We start from the raw sequence: 19,361 nt of genomic DNA on the forward strand, positions 1-19,361 counted from the left end.
ACTGAGTTTATCCTCATAGGCTGAAGGGCATCACAGGGACTAGATGGAAGGGGAGGATAAAGAGGGGATGGGGTAACAGGTTCTCTGACTTAACCCAGTTAAAATCCTCCATATGGCTCTCAGCCATTCTAACCACAAGCACACTGTGATGATTAACTGTATGTTGCGTGTGCCATGACTCCATTCCCTGTAGCTTAGGCCTGATTACTTGTCCAGCTTTTAACTCTGTTCTTCTACATCCGGTAGGCATATACTGATGTGGGAAAAGGTTCAATCAGGGGTAGAGTGTGTCACACCAACCTATAAGGCTTTCTTCTTTGGCGACATCTCCCTGCACCGGGCCCTGTGCCCTGGCCCTGCCTTGCTCTCCCCAGCCGCTCACCACGCTCGGCTGCTGTGTTACTTGTGGCATGGCCGGCACCTGCTATCCCAGCTCTGTCCCCGCAGCTCCCCCCTGTAGATCAGCCTGGCTCCCCATTGGCACAGCTGGTCTGGGTTGCTCCAGATGCCCGGCTCTGGCTCAGCACTGCTACTCTGCCTAAATCCCATCTCTGCCTTCTGGACTGCATCTCTGGCTCCTCTGGGGCTTCCCTGTGATGAGAACTCGGGGAAATGGATCAGCAGAGGCTGTTGGATTCCCCTGCAGGGAGTAAGTCGGCTGCTGGAAGCCTGTGTGAGACCATGCTGCTTGTGGGCTGGTTACTGGTGCAGGGCCGTGAGCCATAACAGCACAACCTTAAGGCCCCCAACATTACGAGGCAGATAGGGAGAGACCCCTTTATTGGTCTAGATGACACCCAAAATGTCACAGACTATGCCACTCTGCAGCAGCTAAGCGGGGTGCTGTCTGGGAAACACTGAATCCCCTTGATGACAGAGGGCATGAGGAAAACACATGGTCCCTTTTGACCTTAGAGTCTATGAGCCTAATATGATCATCTGTTCTGATATTCTGCACAGTGCAGGCCACAGAATCTCCCACATCCACTCCTGTAATAAAGTTCTCTAAAATCATGATTTAATGACTTTAAGGTACAGAAAATCCACCAGCAAGTGAGACGTTCTCCATGCTATAGAGGAAGGTGCCAAAACTCTTAGAGAATACAGGTAACTTGTATTAGATAAAGAAAATGACTACTACAGATGTGGAAAGCCTGAGGTTGTGTCTTTGCTTATTTTCTGTGTAACTCGTCTGTTTGCTTTTCCTCATTATTTCATAGATTCATAGAATCCTAGAAGATTAGGGTTGGACGGGACTTCAGGAGGTCATTTAGTCCAACCCTCTGCTCAAAACAGGACCAACCCCAATTAAATCATCCCAGCCAGGGCTTTCTAAGGATGGAGATTCCACCATCTCCAGTGCTTGACCACCCTCCTAGTGAAATTTTTTTTCCTAATGTCCAACCTAGACCTCCCCCACTGCAACTTGAGACCATTGCTCCTAGTTCTGTCATCTACTACCACTGAGAACAGCCTAGCTCCATCCTCCCTGGAACCCCCTTTCAGGTAGTTAAAGGCTGCTATCAAATCCCCCCTCATTCTTCTCTTCTGAAGAATAAATAAGGCTCGTTCCCTCAGCCTCTTCTCATAAGTCTTGTGCTCCAGCCCCCTAATCATTTTTGTTGCCCTCGGATGGACTCTATCCAATTTGTCCACATTCTTCCTATAATGGGAGTCCCAAAACTGGATGCAATACACCAAATGTGGCCTCACCAATGCCAAATAGAATAGAATAATCACTTCCCTCATTCTGCTGGCAATGTTCCTACTAATGCAGCCCAGTCTCTACTGTAACACTCAGGTCCTTTTCTGCCTAACTGCTGCCTAGCCAGTAGATCCCCAGTCTGTAGCAGTGCATGTGATTCTTCCATCCTTCATCTTTGTATCTGTGATTTTTCTATTCAATAGACTTTCTGTTTATTTTGACCCCAGTCTGTGTACAATGTGTGCCCCAAAATGAACAGATAATTGAGGGCAGATTTCATGTTTTCAGAAAGGACAAACCAGAGGTGGAAACTCCAAATTATTGCTAGTTAAGAATTCAGAGAGACCAATTTGGGGAGGCTCAGGACTGGAAGGGATTGTTGGGGCCTTGTGGAGGTCAGAGCTGGGAACCCTGTGATGGCAGAGAGGGGCAAAAGAGTCAAAGATGAAGGAGAGTGAGAAATGGTGAGAATCAACAAACATACTTATGGAAAATGGGGCTCAGGGCATATGAGAAGCCACCATCGCTGGAGGTGTGGAAGACATGAAAAGGCCGAGTCATAGGGTGTGTATGGCTGGGGGAGGAAAAGTGACGCTGAAAGAGATCAGGTGATGGTCAGAGAGAGCTGTGCTTGGTGATGTAGTGATAAGACATGAGGCGTGTGGAACTTATCAGACTGTGAACTGCCAATAAGCTAAGCTCAGCCAAATTAGACAGTGCACACTTGATTAAGGAGGAGACATCCTCTCCCCCTCCTGTTACATAGGTTTAAAGTCTATGGCCCCAGGCAGTCACATTCTGCAGATGTATTTTCCCACATTATCACGAAGCTCTTTGGTTTTGACCCCATAAACGATAGGGTTAAACATGGGGGGCACAAGGACATAGAGGTTGGCCAAGAGGATGTGAACGTGGGCATCGATGCTCTGACCGAACCTGTGTGTCAGGGAAGAGAAGAGGACGGGAGTGTAAGACATCAGCATCACACAGATGTGGGCTGTGCAGGTGTTGAGGGCTTTCCCATGGGATTTCTTGGAGGAGATCCTGAGGATGGCCCTGATGATCAGCCCATAGGACAGACCAATGAGGGTCAGGTCAGAGCCTATAATTACTAATGTTATCACCAAGCTGTATATCCTGTTGACTGTTGTGTCCCCACACGATAACTTCACCACAGCCATGTGCTCACAGTACGTGTGGAGGATGCACAGAATGGCAGCGAACGCAGTAGCAGGGGTTCTGGAAGAATCAAAAGAACAGCTCATATCAAACACACTAGCCCTAGTTTAGCGACTCGTGCATTGGTGAGGATGGTGGCGTATCTCAGAGGGTCACATATGGCGACGTAGCGATTGAAGGCCATTGTCACGAGGACGGCTGATTGCATAGTCATAGCCGTGTTAAAGAAGAACACCTGGGTGATACAACCATCCTCAGTGATGCGTTTGCAATGGAACCGAAATATGCACAGTGCCTTCGGCATGGCAGAGGTAGAAATGCCGATGTCTGTGAGTGCCAGCATGCAGGGTCTACACATGCATGCAGGGTCTACACAGCCTGGGTTAAACTCTGTGTCTGGTTGCATCGGGGAATGGGGGATGGAGGAAGAGCCGCTTCCATAGCCTGTCAGGGGGGAAGGGAACCCCCATAAGCAGCTCAGCGTGTGCAGGGAAGAGGAGAGGGACAGACCTGAGGGGAGGGGAGAGAGGATGTGGAGACTAAAAGGAGCCAGCATGAGTAACTCTTCCGCAAAACAACACAAAGCTTTAGCGTATTCCCGCCAGTTAGAAACCCAGACACAACTTCCTGATGTTGTTTTTCCATGCTGGCAATAGCTGAAGTTGCCGGGAGGATGTTGTGGGATTGGTCACAGGAGGAGGGATGGGCTGGATGGAGGAAGATGTCAGAGACAATCTACTACAGGGTGTGAACATTAGAGACTCCCCTCTGGCCGCGGAGATTGTAGGAGGCCTCATTACATCTCTTTGGTGTGTAAATTAGGCAGGATGTCCGTTCTCTATTTCACCCTGTTTCAGGACTCCGTGCCACTGTGATCTGGATACTGCATATCTTGAACCCTCCCCCCGACACACACACTCCGTTCCTGGATGTCCACTGGTCAGATTTCCAATGCTGCCTGGTTTCCCCTAAGAAAGAAACATGCTTCTATTTTTGCTACATTTTAGTGCATCTTTTCCTCTATTGAAGGCGAGATGGAGGAGAACAGAGACAGGAGACTTCTCCTCTGAAAAAAAATTTTCACCCTAATTGTTTTGAACCTCTAAGCTGTGAGTTTAAGATTTCAGCTTCTCTCCTCTCAGTTCTTCCCTGGTCCAGTTGAGCTCACCCATCCTTAGAGGCCACTGGACAACTTCAGTTGGAATCAATGGAGGCTCATGGATGGTGAAAATCAGCTCTTTTATTTTAGTCCCTAAATGTGGGTTTGTGGTCAAATCCTGCCCCTGATGGGAGATTTGCCATTGATCTCAACGGGACCAAGATTTCACCCTTAGTGTGGAACTTTAGGCTCCCTGCTGTGAAGAGCCTGGCTTTAGCCCTGCAGCACTGAGAGCTATTCTGTTAGGTGATGAAAGAGTTAGAAGGAAGACCCCCAGTTTATGTTTCACCCTGAGATGAAGCATGAATTATGGGGATTTCAAAACACAGGGGCCCTGATTTTGCTCCTCAGTTTTGCCAGTGTCAATCTGGAGTGATCTGGAGTGAAGGCAGAATGTGAGAGCAGAATCTGGCCAGTCTGTAAAACCCTGTGTGAAATCTCTGCTATCCCAGATAACCTCTGCAGAGACTCGTACTTCACTTGTTAACCTGGCAGTAAAGTGCTGAATTGGAAAATTTGAGCAAACAAGAGAAAAAACAGACCAAAAAAAAAAAAGGAAGATACTGAGATAGATAGAAGGAAACTGTAAGAGACAGGGAAAAGATCTTAAAAACAAATATTTGTCTAAACAATTTACAATAAATATTTAGTTCTAATTTTAAATCCCTTGGTGTTTCTGACAACACTAAACAGTTCAAGTCTACGTGCATGAGTGTTCCAGCCCAGATTGTTCTTGACTGGACCCTTCCCAAGCCCTCAGCACTAACTTTATTGCAGAAACAGGCAACTCACCGAAATCCCATGCAGCAGAGAGAGGAAATCTCCTTACTGTGATCAGAGAATGAGTGTACAAATCTGACGTCTGACACTTGCAATTCTGGACAGCAACTTTTATGTTTCCCCTGTAAAGTCCCTGAGGATTCTGAGGTTGGCCAGGAGTCCAGGACAATTCCCTGTGCTCCGTGAGCAGGTGGAAGGGCTGAAAATAGACTTGTGAGAATTTCAGCTTAAGAACCTCTCCAGAGAGTAAAGAGAAAATTCACTGATAACAGAGGCTCAGATTGTCAGGGAAAATTGAGTCTTGCAGACTTGCTAGAGTGATCTTGCACTGATAAAATCCCAGAGAGAAAAGAAGAGCCAATGGTTGGATGTGCTCATTTATCTATCATAATTTCTGTGCTGCTGCTCATTGTCATAGAATCTGAGCATCTGCTGCTACTCTCGGCTGATGAGCTCTGGGCTGACTCCCTGAGACTCAGACGAGCACGTGCATCTTTGTTTCAAACGTAGGATTTCCACACTGAGTAACAGTCCCTCCCATTCGATAGCCTCTCTGACAGAGGTCAGTACAGATTGCCCCAGCTTAGTCATAAACCCCTCAGGGTGCAATACCCTGCCATGGGGAAGCGCAGCTTCCTGAGCACTCTTCAGTGATCAGCACGTGCCCTGAAGCCTGTGGACTGACGGTCTTTGTCTTTTTACCCCAGCTACAGTAACTGCACAGGCTTTAATTTGGGTAGGGAGGGTGCAGGGGGATGTTCAAAGGCAAGTGAGGTGCCCATTGTCCATCCACAGTCAATGGGACTCTGCTGCCCACTGACCTTGTGCCTTTGACAACCTCCCCTTGAGGTCTAGTGGATCATGCGCTGGTCTGGGACTCAGGAGACCTAGTAAATTCCTAGCTCAGACACAGAGGTGCTGTGTGACCTGGAACATGTCATCTCTTAATCTACTCTAGGCCTCAGTTTCCCCTCTGTAAAATAGGGAGAGCATTTCCATTCCTCAGGGGTTCTGGGGATAAACACCCCTGAATTATGGGCACCTATAATTATGGGGACTAACAGTAAGGAAGGGCATATGAGGACCCAGAGGTACAGGCATTTTTGTTTATCTCGAGCTATTTCTTTTTCCTATTTCACAACCACGCTCCAACGTGATCTGGATATTGCGCACCCTGCCCCACACACTGTGCGTTCCTTCCACTGTCAGTGCAGGAACAGTCCTGCACCCCTATTCTCCCCCTTCAGAGTTCTATCCCTTTGAGAGTTTGTTTGTATTGTTTACAGTGACCTCTCAGCATTCATGCTCCCATTTTCAACTGTCTGTAAAATACAGCTTTGGGGAATCATGAGCTTCCAGGCCATGAGATGGATCAACTCCAGATTCAGATGAGGTAGGCTACCTTCGTCCTGGGTAATCAGAGGTGGGACCTTGTGGTCCAAAAGATGAGATCCAACAGGCAAGGCTTATGCAAAACTAATTTTATTAGGGAACAGGGGAGCAACAACCGCGTCTAGAGATGACTCATCCGATCACCGCAAATTAACACCGCTGCATCAGCAGGTTCTGACAGGCTTCGGTGGGCTATCAGGAATGGTTGGCATCCAGGTCATCTGAAGCGCTGTCCAACGGTTCAGTACGTGACAGCCTGCTATCAGCTTTATGGCGGATAGTGTGCTGCTTGATACATGACTGCCCGCTTCCCGCTTTATGGTAATTAACATGGTGTCTTGCTGACCGACATCAGTGGGTAGTGGCTCAGACCTGAGGCTGGCTAATTGGAGTCTCCACCAAAATATCCAGATGGGTGGTGAACCAATGTTGACGAGGCAAATCTCAGCCTATCAGGATCATGGAAGTTCCTTCCCTCCTGACCTTCAGCAGAACTCTGTATATGAGTGGAGTGGGTGGGAAGACGTAGCAAAGATGGTCCTCCCAAGGCAGAAGGAATATGCCTGCAACCAATCCTGGGCTGTGGTTCAGGCAGGAGCAGAACTGCAGACACTTCCTGTTGTGCCTTGTTGTGAAAAAGCCTGCACGGGGAACTCCCCACCTTTGGAAGGTTTTATTCACGGTGTCTGGGTGAATGGACCACACCTGGTTTTTAGAGGGATCTGTTGAAACCTCCTGTGCACTGCTGCGGCCTTTGATCAGCCAATCATCAAAGTGAGGGGAAACCTGGACTCTTTATTTCCTAAGAACAGCTGCAACAAATGCCATGCACTTGGTAATACATGAGGAGCTGCTGATGGGCCGAGGGGGAGGACAGTAAACTGGTAGTGACCCTGGTTCATTATGAATTGGAGAACTCTTATGTGACTCTGAAGAAGTGAGATGTGAAAGTATGCATCCTTCAAGTTGAGAGCAGCATGCAGTTGCCTGGTGTCGTAACGGGTTAAAATCATTGTATTATGTGTGGCCCTGCTTCTGATTCCACACACTGGTTATCAAGAAGCCAAAATACAAATATACACAGCCCCCTTTACTGCATTTCAGTTTCTGGCTCTCAATTAGCCACTAGGACCAGTAATGAGACCAGTTATTTAAACTCTATGCTCTTTATCAAAAAGGTTTCTCCTGACCCCAAAGGGTCAACCACAGAACCAGTTCAATATAAGTTTGGATCTTAGCTAAAATACCACGCTGTCAGCCAATCCTTTAGTAACTAAAACTAAAGGTTTATTATAAAAAGGAAGAAACTAAGCATAAGATAAATGTTACATGATTAAAGCAATCAGATATATACAAAAGATTTGAAAGTCCATCTATATCAGGTTTCTACTAGAATAGTGTACTTTGCAGGCTTGTATAGTCCCTGTGCTGTACATCCAGTACCTGGATGTGTCCCAGTCCTTTGTTTCACAGCTTCAGTTCAGTTCAGTTGTAGATGAGATGACCCAGAGGTAGGTAAAGACTGAAAGACTGAAGGACAGACTAAAGACAAAATGGATCCCAGGAAGCTGCCTTTTATGTCCTTTGGTCTATGCCATGCTGCTTCTGGAATTTTACAGGAACCAAAATGGAGTCCAGAGTCACATGAGTAAGTTCTGGTGACTCATCAGGTATATCCCTGGCATCTCCCCCTGAGCCCATTGTTCCTGTGGAACTCTTCATGGGCCATTAAACAGGCTATTGTTCTGCACCCATCCTATCTGGGGTGTGACCCAGACACAGCACAATTTGAAATACAAATATATCAAACATATCCATAACTTCCATTACACATATAACACATGAACATAGACATTATCATCTTACTTAGAACATCATAGACTTTCTAACAGTACCTGACATGGCATATCTCATATGAATTGTTATGATTTTGACATACTGATGTTAAACCATATAATAAATGCCCCCCCCAACCCAGCCAGCGTGACACCCCCAACACAAGATTGGTGTAGAAGGGAGTAATCAGAGCTCCTGAATACACCTCAAGGGCCCACCTAATCCAGCCAGCATCACACTGTCATCTACTACCATGGAGAACAAGATAGCTCCATCCTCCCTGCAACCTCCTTTCAAGTAGTTGAGGGCCGCTATCAAATCCCTCCTCACTGTTTTCTTCTGCAGACTAAACAAGCCCAATTCCCTCAGTCCCTCCTCAGAAATCATGTGCTCCAGACTTCTAATCATTTTTGTTCCCTTCTGATGGATTATCTCCAATTTGTCCACATCCTTCCTATAGTGGGGGGCCCAAAACTGGACACAATACTCCAAATGAGGCCTCACCAGTGCCGACTAGAGGGGACTAACATTGACACCTTACTGCTCATCCCCCTTTCTAGATTGTTATTAAATATAAAATATTTACTGTGCTATTTGTTAGCAAATGCATAATCCCCCTCGCTGTGCTTCTCTCCCTTCACGGGAATCTGAGCATTTCAGATCCTGATTGGTGACTTGAACACCTCATGGAGGCTTTCAACCTCACTTCCTCTGGCCAGCCAGCATTCATCCCAAATGGAATCCCAGGGCTGGAAGCTGCCCACATCTGGATTTCCATCCCTTTCTTTATGTTCTACATCATCAGCCTGTTGGGAAATTTCATGGTTCTGTTTGTTGTAGGCAAAGAGCAGACCCTGCACAAGCCCATGTACCTGCTGCTCTGCATGCTGGCACTCACAGACATCGGCATGTCTAACTGTGTCGTGCCGAAGACACTGTGCATATTTTCGTTGCATTTCAAAGGCATCACTGTGGATGGCTGCCTCAGCCAGATGTTCTTCATTCACGCGGTTACTATTATGCAGTCAGCTGTCCTCCTGACAATGGCCTTCGATCACTACGTCGCCATATGTGACCCTCTGAGATACGCCACCATCCTCACCAACACACGAATTGCTAAGCTAGGGTTAGTGGGTTTGTTACGAGCTGTTCTCTTGGTTCTGCCATTGCCCCTGCTCTTGCGAAGGATGCCATTCTGCACTAACCGTGTTATCCTCCACACATACTGCGAGCACTTCGCTGTGGTGAAGATCTCGTGTGGGGACACCACAGTCAACTGGATGTACAGCCTGGTGATTGCATTTGTGATCATCAGGTTAGACTTGACACTCATTTTCCTATCCTATGGGCTGATCATCAGAGCTGTCCTCAGGATCTCCTCCAAGAAAGCCTACCAGAAAACATTCAACACCTGCACAGCCCACATCTGTGTGATGCTGCTATATTATATTCCCAACCTCTTCTCCACCCTGACACACAGGTTCGGTCAGGGCATCGCTGCCCACGTTCACATCCTCTTGACCAGCCTCTATCTCCTTGTCCCTCCCATGCTCAACCCTATCATTTATGGGGTCAGAACCAAAGAACTTCATGACAAAGTGGGAAAATACACCTGCAGAATGTGATCACCTGGGGCCACTGACTTTAAACCTGCATGACAGGAGGGGGAAAGGATGTCTCCTCGTTAATCAAGTGTGCTTTGTCCAAACTGGCTGTGCTCACCCTTGTGGAATTTCACAGTTTGAAAAGTTCCTCACACCTAATGTTATATCACTCCATCACCAAGCACTGTTATCGCCTTTGCTAAGTTCAATCTCTCTGATGATCACCTGCCATCCCCCACCCCACATATACTGTCACTTGGCCTTTCCATCTCTTCCAGATCACGAGCACGGATGGCTTCTTTATACTCCCAGCCTTATTTTCCATCAGTATGGTTTTTGATTCTCACCATTCCTCAGGCCTGGTCTACATGCCAAGTTAGGTGAACAGAACATGGCTTCCATCAACCACACAATGTGTGTGTCTGCACTGGGACCTCCGTTCCGCTGTCTCAAATGTCTTTAAAGATTGACTTAATAAAATCATCATCGCGAGAGGGGTAGCGCTGAAGTCGAATTGAATGGGTCGAATTAACGCAGTGCGGGTGGAACTTTGCATAAATTGACATCATTGGCCTCTGGAAGGTATCCCACAATGCTCCACTGTGACCCCTCTAGACATTTGCACTCGGCTGTAGTGTGGCCTTGTACACAGGAAACAGATCCTCCCCTGGTGAAACTCCTGGAAATTTTGAATTTCCATTTCCTTTTGGGTCAGCGTGAAGAGAGCTTGCCAGCAGAAATTATCATGACTACTGCATGCCCCAAACATGCTCCAGTCTGGAGTAGACCTGCGGGATTGGATCTCATCAGTCTGTGGGGAGAAGAATCTGCTCTGGCTCAGCTCCAATCCAGCAAAAGAAAGATGGATATCTACGAGAAGATAGCGTGCGGCATGTTGGAGAATGGGCACAACAGGGACGTGCAGCAGTGCTGCGTTAAGATCAAAGAGCTGAGGCAAGAGTATCAGCAAATAAGGAAGCGAACAACTGCTCTGGCTTGTCACCACAGACATGCTGCTTTTATGAGGAGCTGCATGCGATTCTGAGCAGTGACCCTACCACCGCCCCCCAAGGCAGCGTAGATATCTTGGGAGAATCCGAAACCAGGATGAATGATGATGAGTCTGGGGATGAGGAAAAGGAGGATGAGGAGAACAGGGGCCAATACAGTGCGGTTTCCATTCTCCCTGAAAGTCAGGCACTCTTAGTTACCCTTGATCAGCCCAGCCCGACACAGGAAAGCGTGACTGACCGAGATGCCGGGGAAGGCACATCTGGTGAGTATGTAATACAAATAACGTTTCTGACGTTAAAGCCCTTTTACAGGCACAGGTTGAAGAGAAAAAAATTACTGTGCGGTGCTGTGGGGATGGGGTTTCCTCGTTGTTGGTCCACTTAAGCAGGTTTCCCCCAGAAAAGACTATATATGTGCACAGGGATGGCTCCATGGGTATCTCCAGGAAACTTTCATGTAGGTGCTCTGCAATCCTTTGCAGGAGGTTTCTGGGGAGAGTGGCCTTATTTCTTTCAAGACAATATGACACTTTCCTTTGACACTCTGTTATTAAATGTGCAGGCATGATCAAGGAACAAAGCACAGCAGCATAAGGGCCAGGCATGTACCCAGAGGCAATCCAGACGGACTCAGTCCTGCCGCTGCTTTTCCTAGAGCTAAACCAGATGCCTCAACATGTCTCATTGATCCCTCTTTATACACAGCATCTCTTCTTGTGTTGCATGTTCATGCTCCTTGGATGCTTTCCTGTTCTCCATGACCGTGTTCAGTTTTTCAGACAAAGAAATCCAGAGGCTTTTAGCTCTTTGTCAGCAGTTGTGGAAACATTAATTATCTCATTGATCATATCATACTGAGGCCTTTTTTCCCACCTTCTAATCTACGACAGCTGCTCAGCAGGAGTGCAGGATGCATTGCAGACCACGCTGTCAACTATAAGGCAAGCAAAGCACAAGGTGCCCATTGTTAGCTAGTCCCATAGATGAAAAGCAATGTTGCAATGTAAAAAGAACTCCCCTTATTATTCTCAAGTGAACGCTAGCTCCACATACCAGTCACTACCAATTGCACAGATCAGTGTGGCATCCCAGCAATGTTGGGTAAGGGGCTGGAGCATCCAGTTTTGGGAAATCTCCAGAGCACTGTGTATGCTGCACAAGTCCTCACTTCCCCAACCAACAGGACTGTTTGGCTCTGTTTATCGTCTCAAAATTTGGTTTGTAAGGACATGGTCATAGGGTTTTAGCAGGGTGTAGTACATGCTCCGCTCGACACCAGTTGAGGGGAGCAGAAAGAGGCGGCAGCCTTGATAACAACAGGGAATGTGCGGGCTTGTGTTTGCAAAGACAACCATGGTTTTGTATTTCCTCCCAGCCCCACTATAATGCTTGCCAATTGTTAAGGTATATTTTTTTCCCTTCACTGTTAAGGATAATAAATAGAATTTAAGTTCTTTAAAATTCTTGACTCTTTATTTATTACAAGCAAGGGGATGAGTGGTGAGGGAAGGGGAGGTGCAGGAGCAGTGCTTGAAGGGTGGGAGATGGGGTGGGAAGGCACAGCAGAGAGAAGTGATGCACATTACTGTGCTCCAGTACAAAAATGGGTTTTCAATGCTTCCCTGGGCTGCAGAGCTCTCAGCGTTGCACTGGTATCTGGCTTCTCAAAGTTTGTGGCCAGTCTATCTGTCTCCACGACCCAACTGAAGGGAAACATCTCCCCCTTTGTCTCACAGACCTTATGGAGCGCACAGCAGGAAGAGATAACTATTGGGATGTTGCTTTCACTCAGGTCTCACCCTGTGAGCAAACTGCGCCAGCGTGCCTTTAAATGTCCAAAGCCACATTCCACCACCATTCTGCACCTGCTGAGCCTACTATTGAACTGCTCCTTATCGCTATCCAAGTTCCCGGCATACAGCTTCATTAGCCAGGGGAGCACGGGGTAGGCAGTATCTCCCAGGAAGTGTCTCCCAGGATCACTTTTGGCATTTCAACATCACCAATGGTTATTTTTTGGCCAGGGAAGAAAATCTCTGATTGCATCTTTTTTAACAGACCTGAATTCCTAACGATACACGTGTCATGAACCTTTCAAGACCACCCCACGCTGATGTCGCTGAAGTGTCCCCTGTGATCCACAAGGGCCTGCAACACCATGGAAAAAAATCCCTTTTAGTTTATGTACTCTGTGGCAAGATGGTCTGGTGCTATATCACCCCATTTTGGGAAACCTATTTCATAAAACCTGTCCAGTATGTTCTGCACATTTCCAAAGTCACTATCCTTCTTAGCAGAGGTCTATTAATGGGCTCCACACTTACATCACTTGCATCACAGCAGCTCCCACGCTGGATTTACCGACTCCAAATTGATTCCCATCTGGCTAGGTTCCACAGAGCGATGGCCACTTGCTTCTCCAGTGTCAGAGTGGGTGTCAAGTGAGTATTCATGTGCTTCAGGGCCTGGTGACAGCTCTGTGGAAAGTTCAAGGAGAGTGGCCTTATGCATCCAAATTTCTGCAGCCAATGCTCATCATCCCGGACTTTCATAAGAATTTGATTCCACCAGTCAGTGCTTGTATCCTAAGACTAGAAGCGGCGCTACACCAACTGCAGCTTCTGCATGACAACCAGCAGAAACCAGGAATTGTTTCATTCTATGGCTTGTAGCAGGGTGGCTTGAGTAACATCGCAATTTTGCATGCTGCAGCCTTGGAAGTACTGCAAGATCAGTCATGAGGTGTTTGTGATGCTCACAATGATAGTGCAGAGCTGAGCGAGCTCAACGCCTCTCCGGCAATAGCAAACACACGGCACAGACAGGGTTCAGGAAAATGGCACGAAAAACTATGTGTGTGTTTGTTTAGGAAAAAAAGGGAGGTGGGAGGGAGGCAGTTGCATCACAGGAGGATGAAGACCTTTCCAAAGCCCCTGTGACTAATTGCACTGCGGGATAGCTACCTACATTGCACTGCTTTGCTCATCAATGCAAGCACAGCTACAGAGGATGCAACCACCTGACACAATAAATGTGGTGTAATCAACGCTCCTCTGATTTCGTGAATTCAGTGGATGAATGTCGACTGAAATTAAATTGACTTCACTTCATAGTGTAGACATACCCTCCTTCTCCTCCATCTTTCACTCTTTTGCCCCTCTCGCCCCTCACAAGGTCCTCAACTCTGTTGTCCAACAAGCCCCGACAATTCCCTCCAGTCCTGAGTCTCCCCAAATCAGACTCTCAACTTTTTAACTAGCAGACATTTGGAGTTTTCCCATCTGATTTGTCCCCCCTAAAGACATGAAATCTGCCCTCAATTACCAGTTCATTTTTAGATACAAAAAAGATGAATGGAAAAATCCCATGCACTGTTACAGACTGGGGACCGATGGGATAGGCATCAGTTTTGCAGAAAAGGACCTGGGGTAACAGTGGATAAGAAGCTGGATATGAGTCAGCAGTGTGCCCTAGTTGCCAAGAAGGCTAACAGCATATTGGGCTGCATTAGTAGGAGCATTTCCAGTAGATCGCAGGAAGTGATTATTCCCCTCTATTTGGCATTGGTGAGGCTGCATTTGGGGTATTGTGTCCAGTTTTGGGCTCCCCACTACAAAAAGGATGTGGAGAAGTTGGACAGAGTCCAGTGGAGGGCAACCAAAATAATTAGGGGGCTGGAGCACAGGACTTATGAGGAGAGGCTGAGGAAACTGTGCTTGTTTAGTCTACAGAAGAGAAGAATGAGGGAGATTTGATGGCAGCCTTTAACTACTTGAAAGAGCATTCCAGGGAGGATGGAGCTAGGCTGTTCTCAGTGGTGGCAGATGACAGAACAAGGAGCAATGGTCTCAAGTTACAGTGGGGGAGGTCTAGGTTGGATATTAGGAAAAAGTTTTTCACTAGGAGGGTGGTGAAGCACTGGAATGAGTTACCTAGGGAGGTGGTGGAATCTCCATCTTTAGAGGTTTTTAAGCTGTGGTTTGATAAAACCCTCGCTTGGATTATTTAGCTGATGTTAGTCCTGCTTTGAGCAGGGTGTTGGACTAGATGACCTCCTGAGGTCCCTTCCAACTCTTTGATTTTATGATTCTAAGCACCAAAATCGGAGAGACAGGAGTGATTCATGCTGATGGTTGATAAATTGAATAGTCCATAACTTGACCATGCTTTTGTTTGTTATGAAATATCTTCAAGAGGCCAGTCAGGTTTCCTGCTCTAACCTAAAATTTAAAATAGCGCAGGAAAAAGGACTGATACGACACTAGTCTCTAGGAAACCGTGTCACACAGTGATGTTATATTCACGATACGCAGAATGTGTGCTCCCCAAAGTGACACCTTGCTCTACCCAGCTGCTCACCACACTCAGCTGCCATGTTACTTGTGGCACAGCCAGCCGCCCCATCCCAGCTCTGGCCCTGTAGCTCCCCGCTGTAGATTGGTCCTGCCTCCCCATTGGCACAGCTGGTCTGGGTTGTTCCATCTCCCTGGTTCTGGCTCAGTCCTGCTGCTGCTCTGCCCCCAGCTCCAGTCTCATTAGCTCTGCCTTAGGCAGGGTTGCCAGATTTCTACTGCATCCACGGCTCAAAGTCCCTTAAAAATAGCCCCAGAGTAGCCCAAACTACTTATTAAACCAAAGCTTTTGTTATGAACACATTGGTCTCTACATCAAATAACAAAGGAAAGCTTTCATCAGACACGCAACTTGTTTTATTTAATCCAAGCTGTGCTACAAGCCACAGCAGGAGTTGCTCCATATTAGCCATAAAGCTCTGAGCCAACAATCAAATTCAAAATCAGAACCTCAGTTCTGGGTCTTGTGCCCTTCCAGAGGGTTGGCAGAAGTTTCAATCAAAAAATGGCAAATAACGGCAGCCTGGCCACTCCAAAGTGCCCCTTGTGGATTTTCCTAACTCTCCTGAATTCAGGATCTGTCCCTCCAGCCAGTTTGCTTTAAACTCCCACTCCTTCCCGGGGGGGAATGTCCTTCAAATAGTGTCCTTCACCAGCATGGGAGCAAATGGAGGAAACCCCAGAAGATTTCCCGTCCCTTCTGGGACTTCCCTTTGATGAGAACCTGGGGAGACGGATTTGCAGAGGCTGTTGGCATCACCCTGCAAGGAGTGAGTTCGGTACTGGAAGCCAGAGTTATATCATGATTCTTATGGCTTGGTTACTGGTGTCTTATGGGTTGGCTACTGGTGTCAGACCTGTGAGCCACAACAGCACAGTGTTCAGGCCCCCAAGGTTACAAGGCAGCTGATAAAAGACCCCCTTATTGGTCTAGGTGATGCCCAAAGTGTCAGAGAGTGTGCCACTCTGCAGCAGCTAAACAGGGTGCTATCTGGGAAACATTGTTGACAGAGGACACATGGGGAACTCTTCACAGATAACATGTAACTTGCATTAGAAATGGGAACTTGACTAGAGTAGATGTGGAAAACCTGATGCTGTGTCTTTGTCTATTTTCTGTGTATATCATCTATGTTTGCTTTTCCTCACTATTTCATCTTTGCACCTGTGATTTTTCTAGAAAATAGACTTTTTCTTTATTTTGACCCCAATCTGTGTGCAACGTGTGTCCCAAAATGAACTGATAATTGAGGGCAGATTTCATGCCTTCAGAGAGGAATAATCAGAGGGGAAAATGCCAAGTATCTGCTAGTTAAGTTTTATAGAGAAAGATTTGGGGAGACTCAGCACAGAATGGGATTGTTGGGGCCTGGTGGATGGCAGAGTTAGGGATCTTGTGATGGCAGAGAGGGGCAAAAGAGTAAAAGATGGGGGAGACTGAGGAATGGTGAAAATCAGCGACAATACTGATGGAAAATGGGGCTGAGAGCATATGAGAAGCCACCACCACTGGTGTTGTGGAAGTCATGGAAAGGCCGAGTGACAGGGTGTGTGGGGGTGGGGGAGGAAGAGTAACGCTAACGAGATCAGGTGATGGTCAGAGAGAGCAGTGCTTGGTGATAGAGTGAAAAGACATTAGGTGTGAGGAACTTTTAAAACAGTAAATTACCACAAGGCTGAGCTCAGCCACATAGGGAGAGCGCACCCTTGATTAACAAGAAGACATCCTTTCCCCATCCTGTCATGCAGATTTAAAGTCAGTGGCCCCAGGCGATCACATTCTGCAGATGTATTTTACCACTTTGTCACGAAGTTCTTTGGTTTTGACCCCATAAATGATAGGGTTGAGCATGGGAGGGACAAGGACATGCACGTTGGCCAAGAGGATGTGAACGTCGGCAGCGATGCCGTGACCGAATCTGTGTGTCAGGGCAGTGAAGAGGTAGGGAGTATAATACATCAGCATCACACAGATGTGGGCTGTGCAGGTGTTGAGGGCTTTCTGGTGGGCTTTCTTGGAGGAGATCCTGAGGACAGCCGTGATGATCAGCCCATAGGACAGGCCAATGAGTGTCAGGTCTAACCCGATGATCACAAATACTATCACCAGGCCATACGTCCGGTTGACTGTGGTGTCCCCACATGAGATCTTCACCACAGCCATGTACTCGCAGTATGTGTGGGAGATAATACGGTTGGCGCAGAATGGCAGCCTCCATAGTAGCAGGGGCACTGGCAGAACCAAGAGAACAGCTCGTGTCAAACCCACTAGCCCTAGCGTAGCGATTCGTGCATTGGTGAGGATGGTGGCATATCTCAGAGGGTCACATATGGCAATGTAGCGATCAAACGCCATTATCACAAGGATCGCTGAATGCATAGCAGCAACCGCGTGGATGAAGAACATCTGGGTGAGGCAGCCATCCACAGTGATGTCTTTGGAATAGAACCAAAATATGCACAGTGCCTTTGGCACGACAAAGGTAGAAATGCCGATGTCTGTGAGCGCCAGCATGCAGATCAGCAGGAACATGGGCTTGTGCAGGGTCTGCTCTTTGCTGACAACAAACAGAACCGTGACATTTCCCAACAGGCTGATGATGTAGAATGTAGAGAAAGGGATGGAAATCCAGATGTGGGCAGCTTCCAGCCCTGGGATGCCATTTAGGATGAATGTTGACAAATCAGAGGGGGTGAGGTTGAAAGTTGCCATGAAAAGGTGGAAGCACTGATCAGGCTCAGTAATATTCAGGGTGCCTGTGAAGGGAGAGAAGCACAGCGAGAAGGGTTATACACTTGATAAAAAGTAGCACTGTAAATATTTTATAGTTAGTAACAATCTAGACAAAGGTGAGCAGTGTGGTGCCTACTGTTGCAGAAGGCTCCAAATTTTTTAGGACAAGTAGCAGAGTGGAAGATGATGTTCGATGTCAATAAGGATGAAAAGATAGGCACTGTTACCTTTTAAGGGATTGAAATAAGAGGGGATTGAAGAAAATTCTGTAAAATACAGATTGGCAGAGAGGATATCAAGAATGTGTTCTCCCTGTCGCATAACACAAGGTCAAGAGGACATTCAATTAAACTGAAACATGGCAAATTCAAAACTGATTAAAAAAAGAATGCTTTCTTCACTCAGTGCATAATTAGACAGAAACTCATTGCCACAAGATGAAATTGCAGCCAGGAGCTAAGCAAGAATCAGAAAGGTATAGGACACTCTCATGGACAGCAAGAATCTTCCATTACAATAGTTACAGCTAAATAAATATATTTGAAATTCTATACGCCTGCTTCAGGGTATAAGCTGATCTGTACCTGTTGGGAGTTAAGGTGACACCCTTATGAACGTTAGGTTAACCCCCCCAGCTCCTTCTTTGGCAGGCCCTGGAGTTACTGTTGTCACAGAGGGGACACTGGACTAGATGGATCATAGGTCTGAACCTCGATACAATTCCTCTGCTGGAAAGGAGCCATGTTTTCCCCATAGAAACAGACACTATCTTGCCAGGCTGGGATTTTGTGCTCTCTAAATTCCCTCGTTTCTTTTGGTGAGACACTTTCCTGAAGGCACCCAGCTTTCTCTGAGACATAACAAGTGAAGTGGTTCCATTATTCTGCCTTGTTAACTGACAAGTGTAAGCAGAGACACCCATCAGCAACCCAGCTGCTTACCCTTCCCATGTTTGAATATTGATAAATTTTGCAGATGCCTTGAAAATTGGGATATCATAAATAATGAAGAGGACAAGTCACTGATTCAGAGCGATCTGGATTGGTTGGTAAACTGGGTCGAGGCCAACAATATGTGTTCTAAGACCAAAGAAGGTAGGCGATGCTTACACAATGGAGGACTCTTTTGTGGGAAGCAGTAACTCTGAACAAGATTTGGGAAGAGTGAAAGGGTAATCAGCTAAACATGAGGCCCCTGTGTGACCCTCTGGCTAAAAAGAGCTAATTTTATCCCGGTGGAAAATGTGTCCTGTTCCGGCGTGCACAATTAAACTTGGAAGTTGATACACAGACATAGTTTAGGGGTGACTCGATAACAGTCTACAAGTACCCACATAGGGAAGAAATATTGAATAATGGGCTTTCCAGGGTAGCATGGAAAGGTCTAACACCATCCAATGCCTGGCAGTTACAGTTAGACTTTGAAGGTCTCTGGCCTGTGCTATACAGCAAGTCAGACTAGATGATCACAGTGATTCCTTAGGCCTGAGGGATCTGTGAACACATCCTTGCAGCACATACAGGAGTCACCTGGAGGCATTTTGCCTGCAAGCTGGTGCCTGAGTCTTACTGAAGGCATTTGTTTTAGTCCTGACAGTGCTGTATTTA

The 19,361-nt window shown here is 46.9% G+C and overlaps 3 protein-coding genes across 3 annotated transcripts; 1 reads left to right on the forward strand and 2 right to left on the reverse strand.

The window, feature by feature from the left end:
- Positions 1-2,496: 2,496 nt before the first annotated feature.
- Positions 2,497-3,188, reverse strand: LOC137149845 (olfactory receptor 52P1-like). The gene is made up of 2 exons (XM_067543460.1): positions 2,986-3,188; positions 2,497-2,944 (listed from the first exon to the last, which is right to left on the reverse strand). The coding sequence occupies exons 1-2, from the start codon at positions 3,186-3,188 to the stop codon at positions 2,497-2,499; spliced, it is 651 nt and encodes a 216-aa protein (XP_067399561.1).
- Positions 3,189-8,917: 5,729 nt separating this feature from the next.
- On the forward strand, positions 8,918-9,676 carry LOC137149846 (olfactory receptor 52P1-like). The gene has a single exon (XM_067543461.1). It carries the CDS (start codon positions 8,918-8,920, stop codon positions 9,674-9,676), a length of 759 nt encoding a protein of 252 aa, XP_067399562.1.
- A 7,118-nt stretch (positions 9,677-16,794) lies between these two features.
- LOC137149847 (olfactory receptor 52P1-like) lies at positions 16,795-17,769 on the reverse strand. Its single transcript, XM_067543462.1, has one exon. The coding sequence runs from the start codon at positions 17,731-17,733 to the stop codon at positions 16,795-16,797; it is 939 nt and encodes a 312-aa protein (XP_067399563.1). The 5' UTR covers positions 17,734-17,769.
- Between the last annotated feature and the right edge of the window lie 1,592 nt (positions 17,770-19,361).

This window comes from Emydura macquarii, unplaced genomic scaffold, assembly GCF_026122565.2.
Source record: "Emydura macquarii macquarii isolate MOO-44397 ecotype Brisbane River unplaced genomic scaffold, CSIRO-AGI_Emac_v2 contig_854, whole genome shotgun sequence".
Classification (NCBI taxonomy): Eukaryota; Metazoa; Chordata; order Testudines; family Chelidae; genus Emydura; species Emydura macquarii.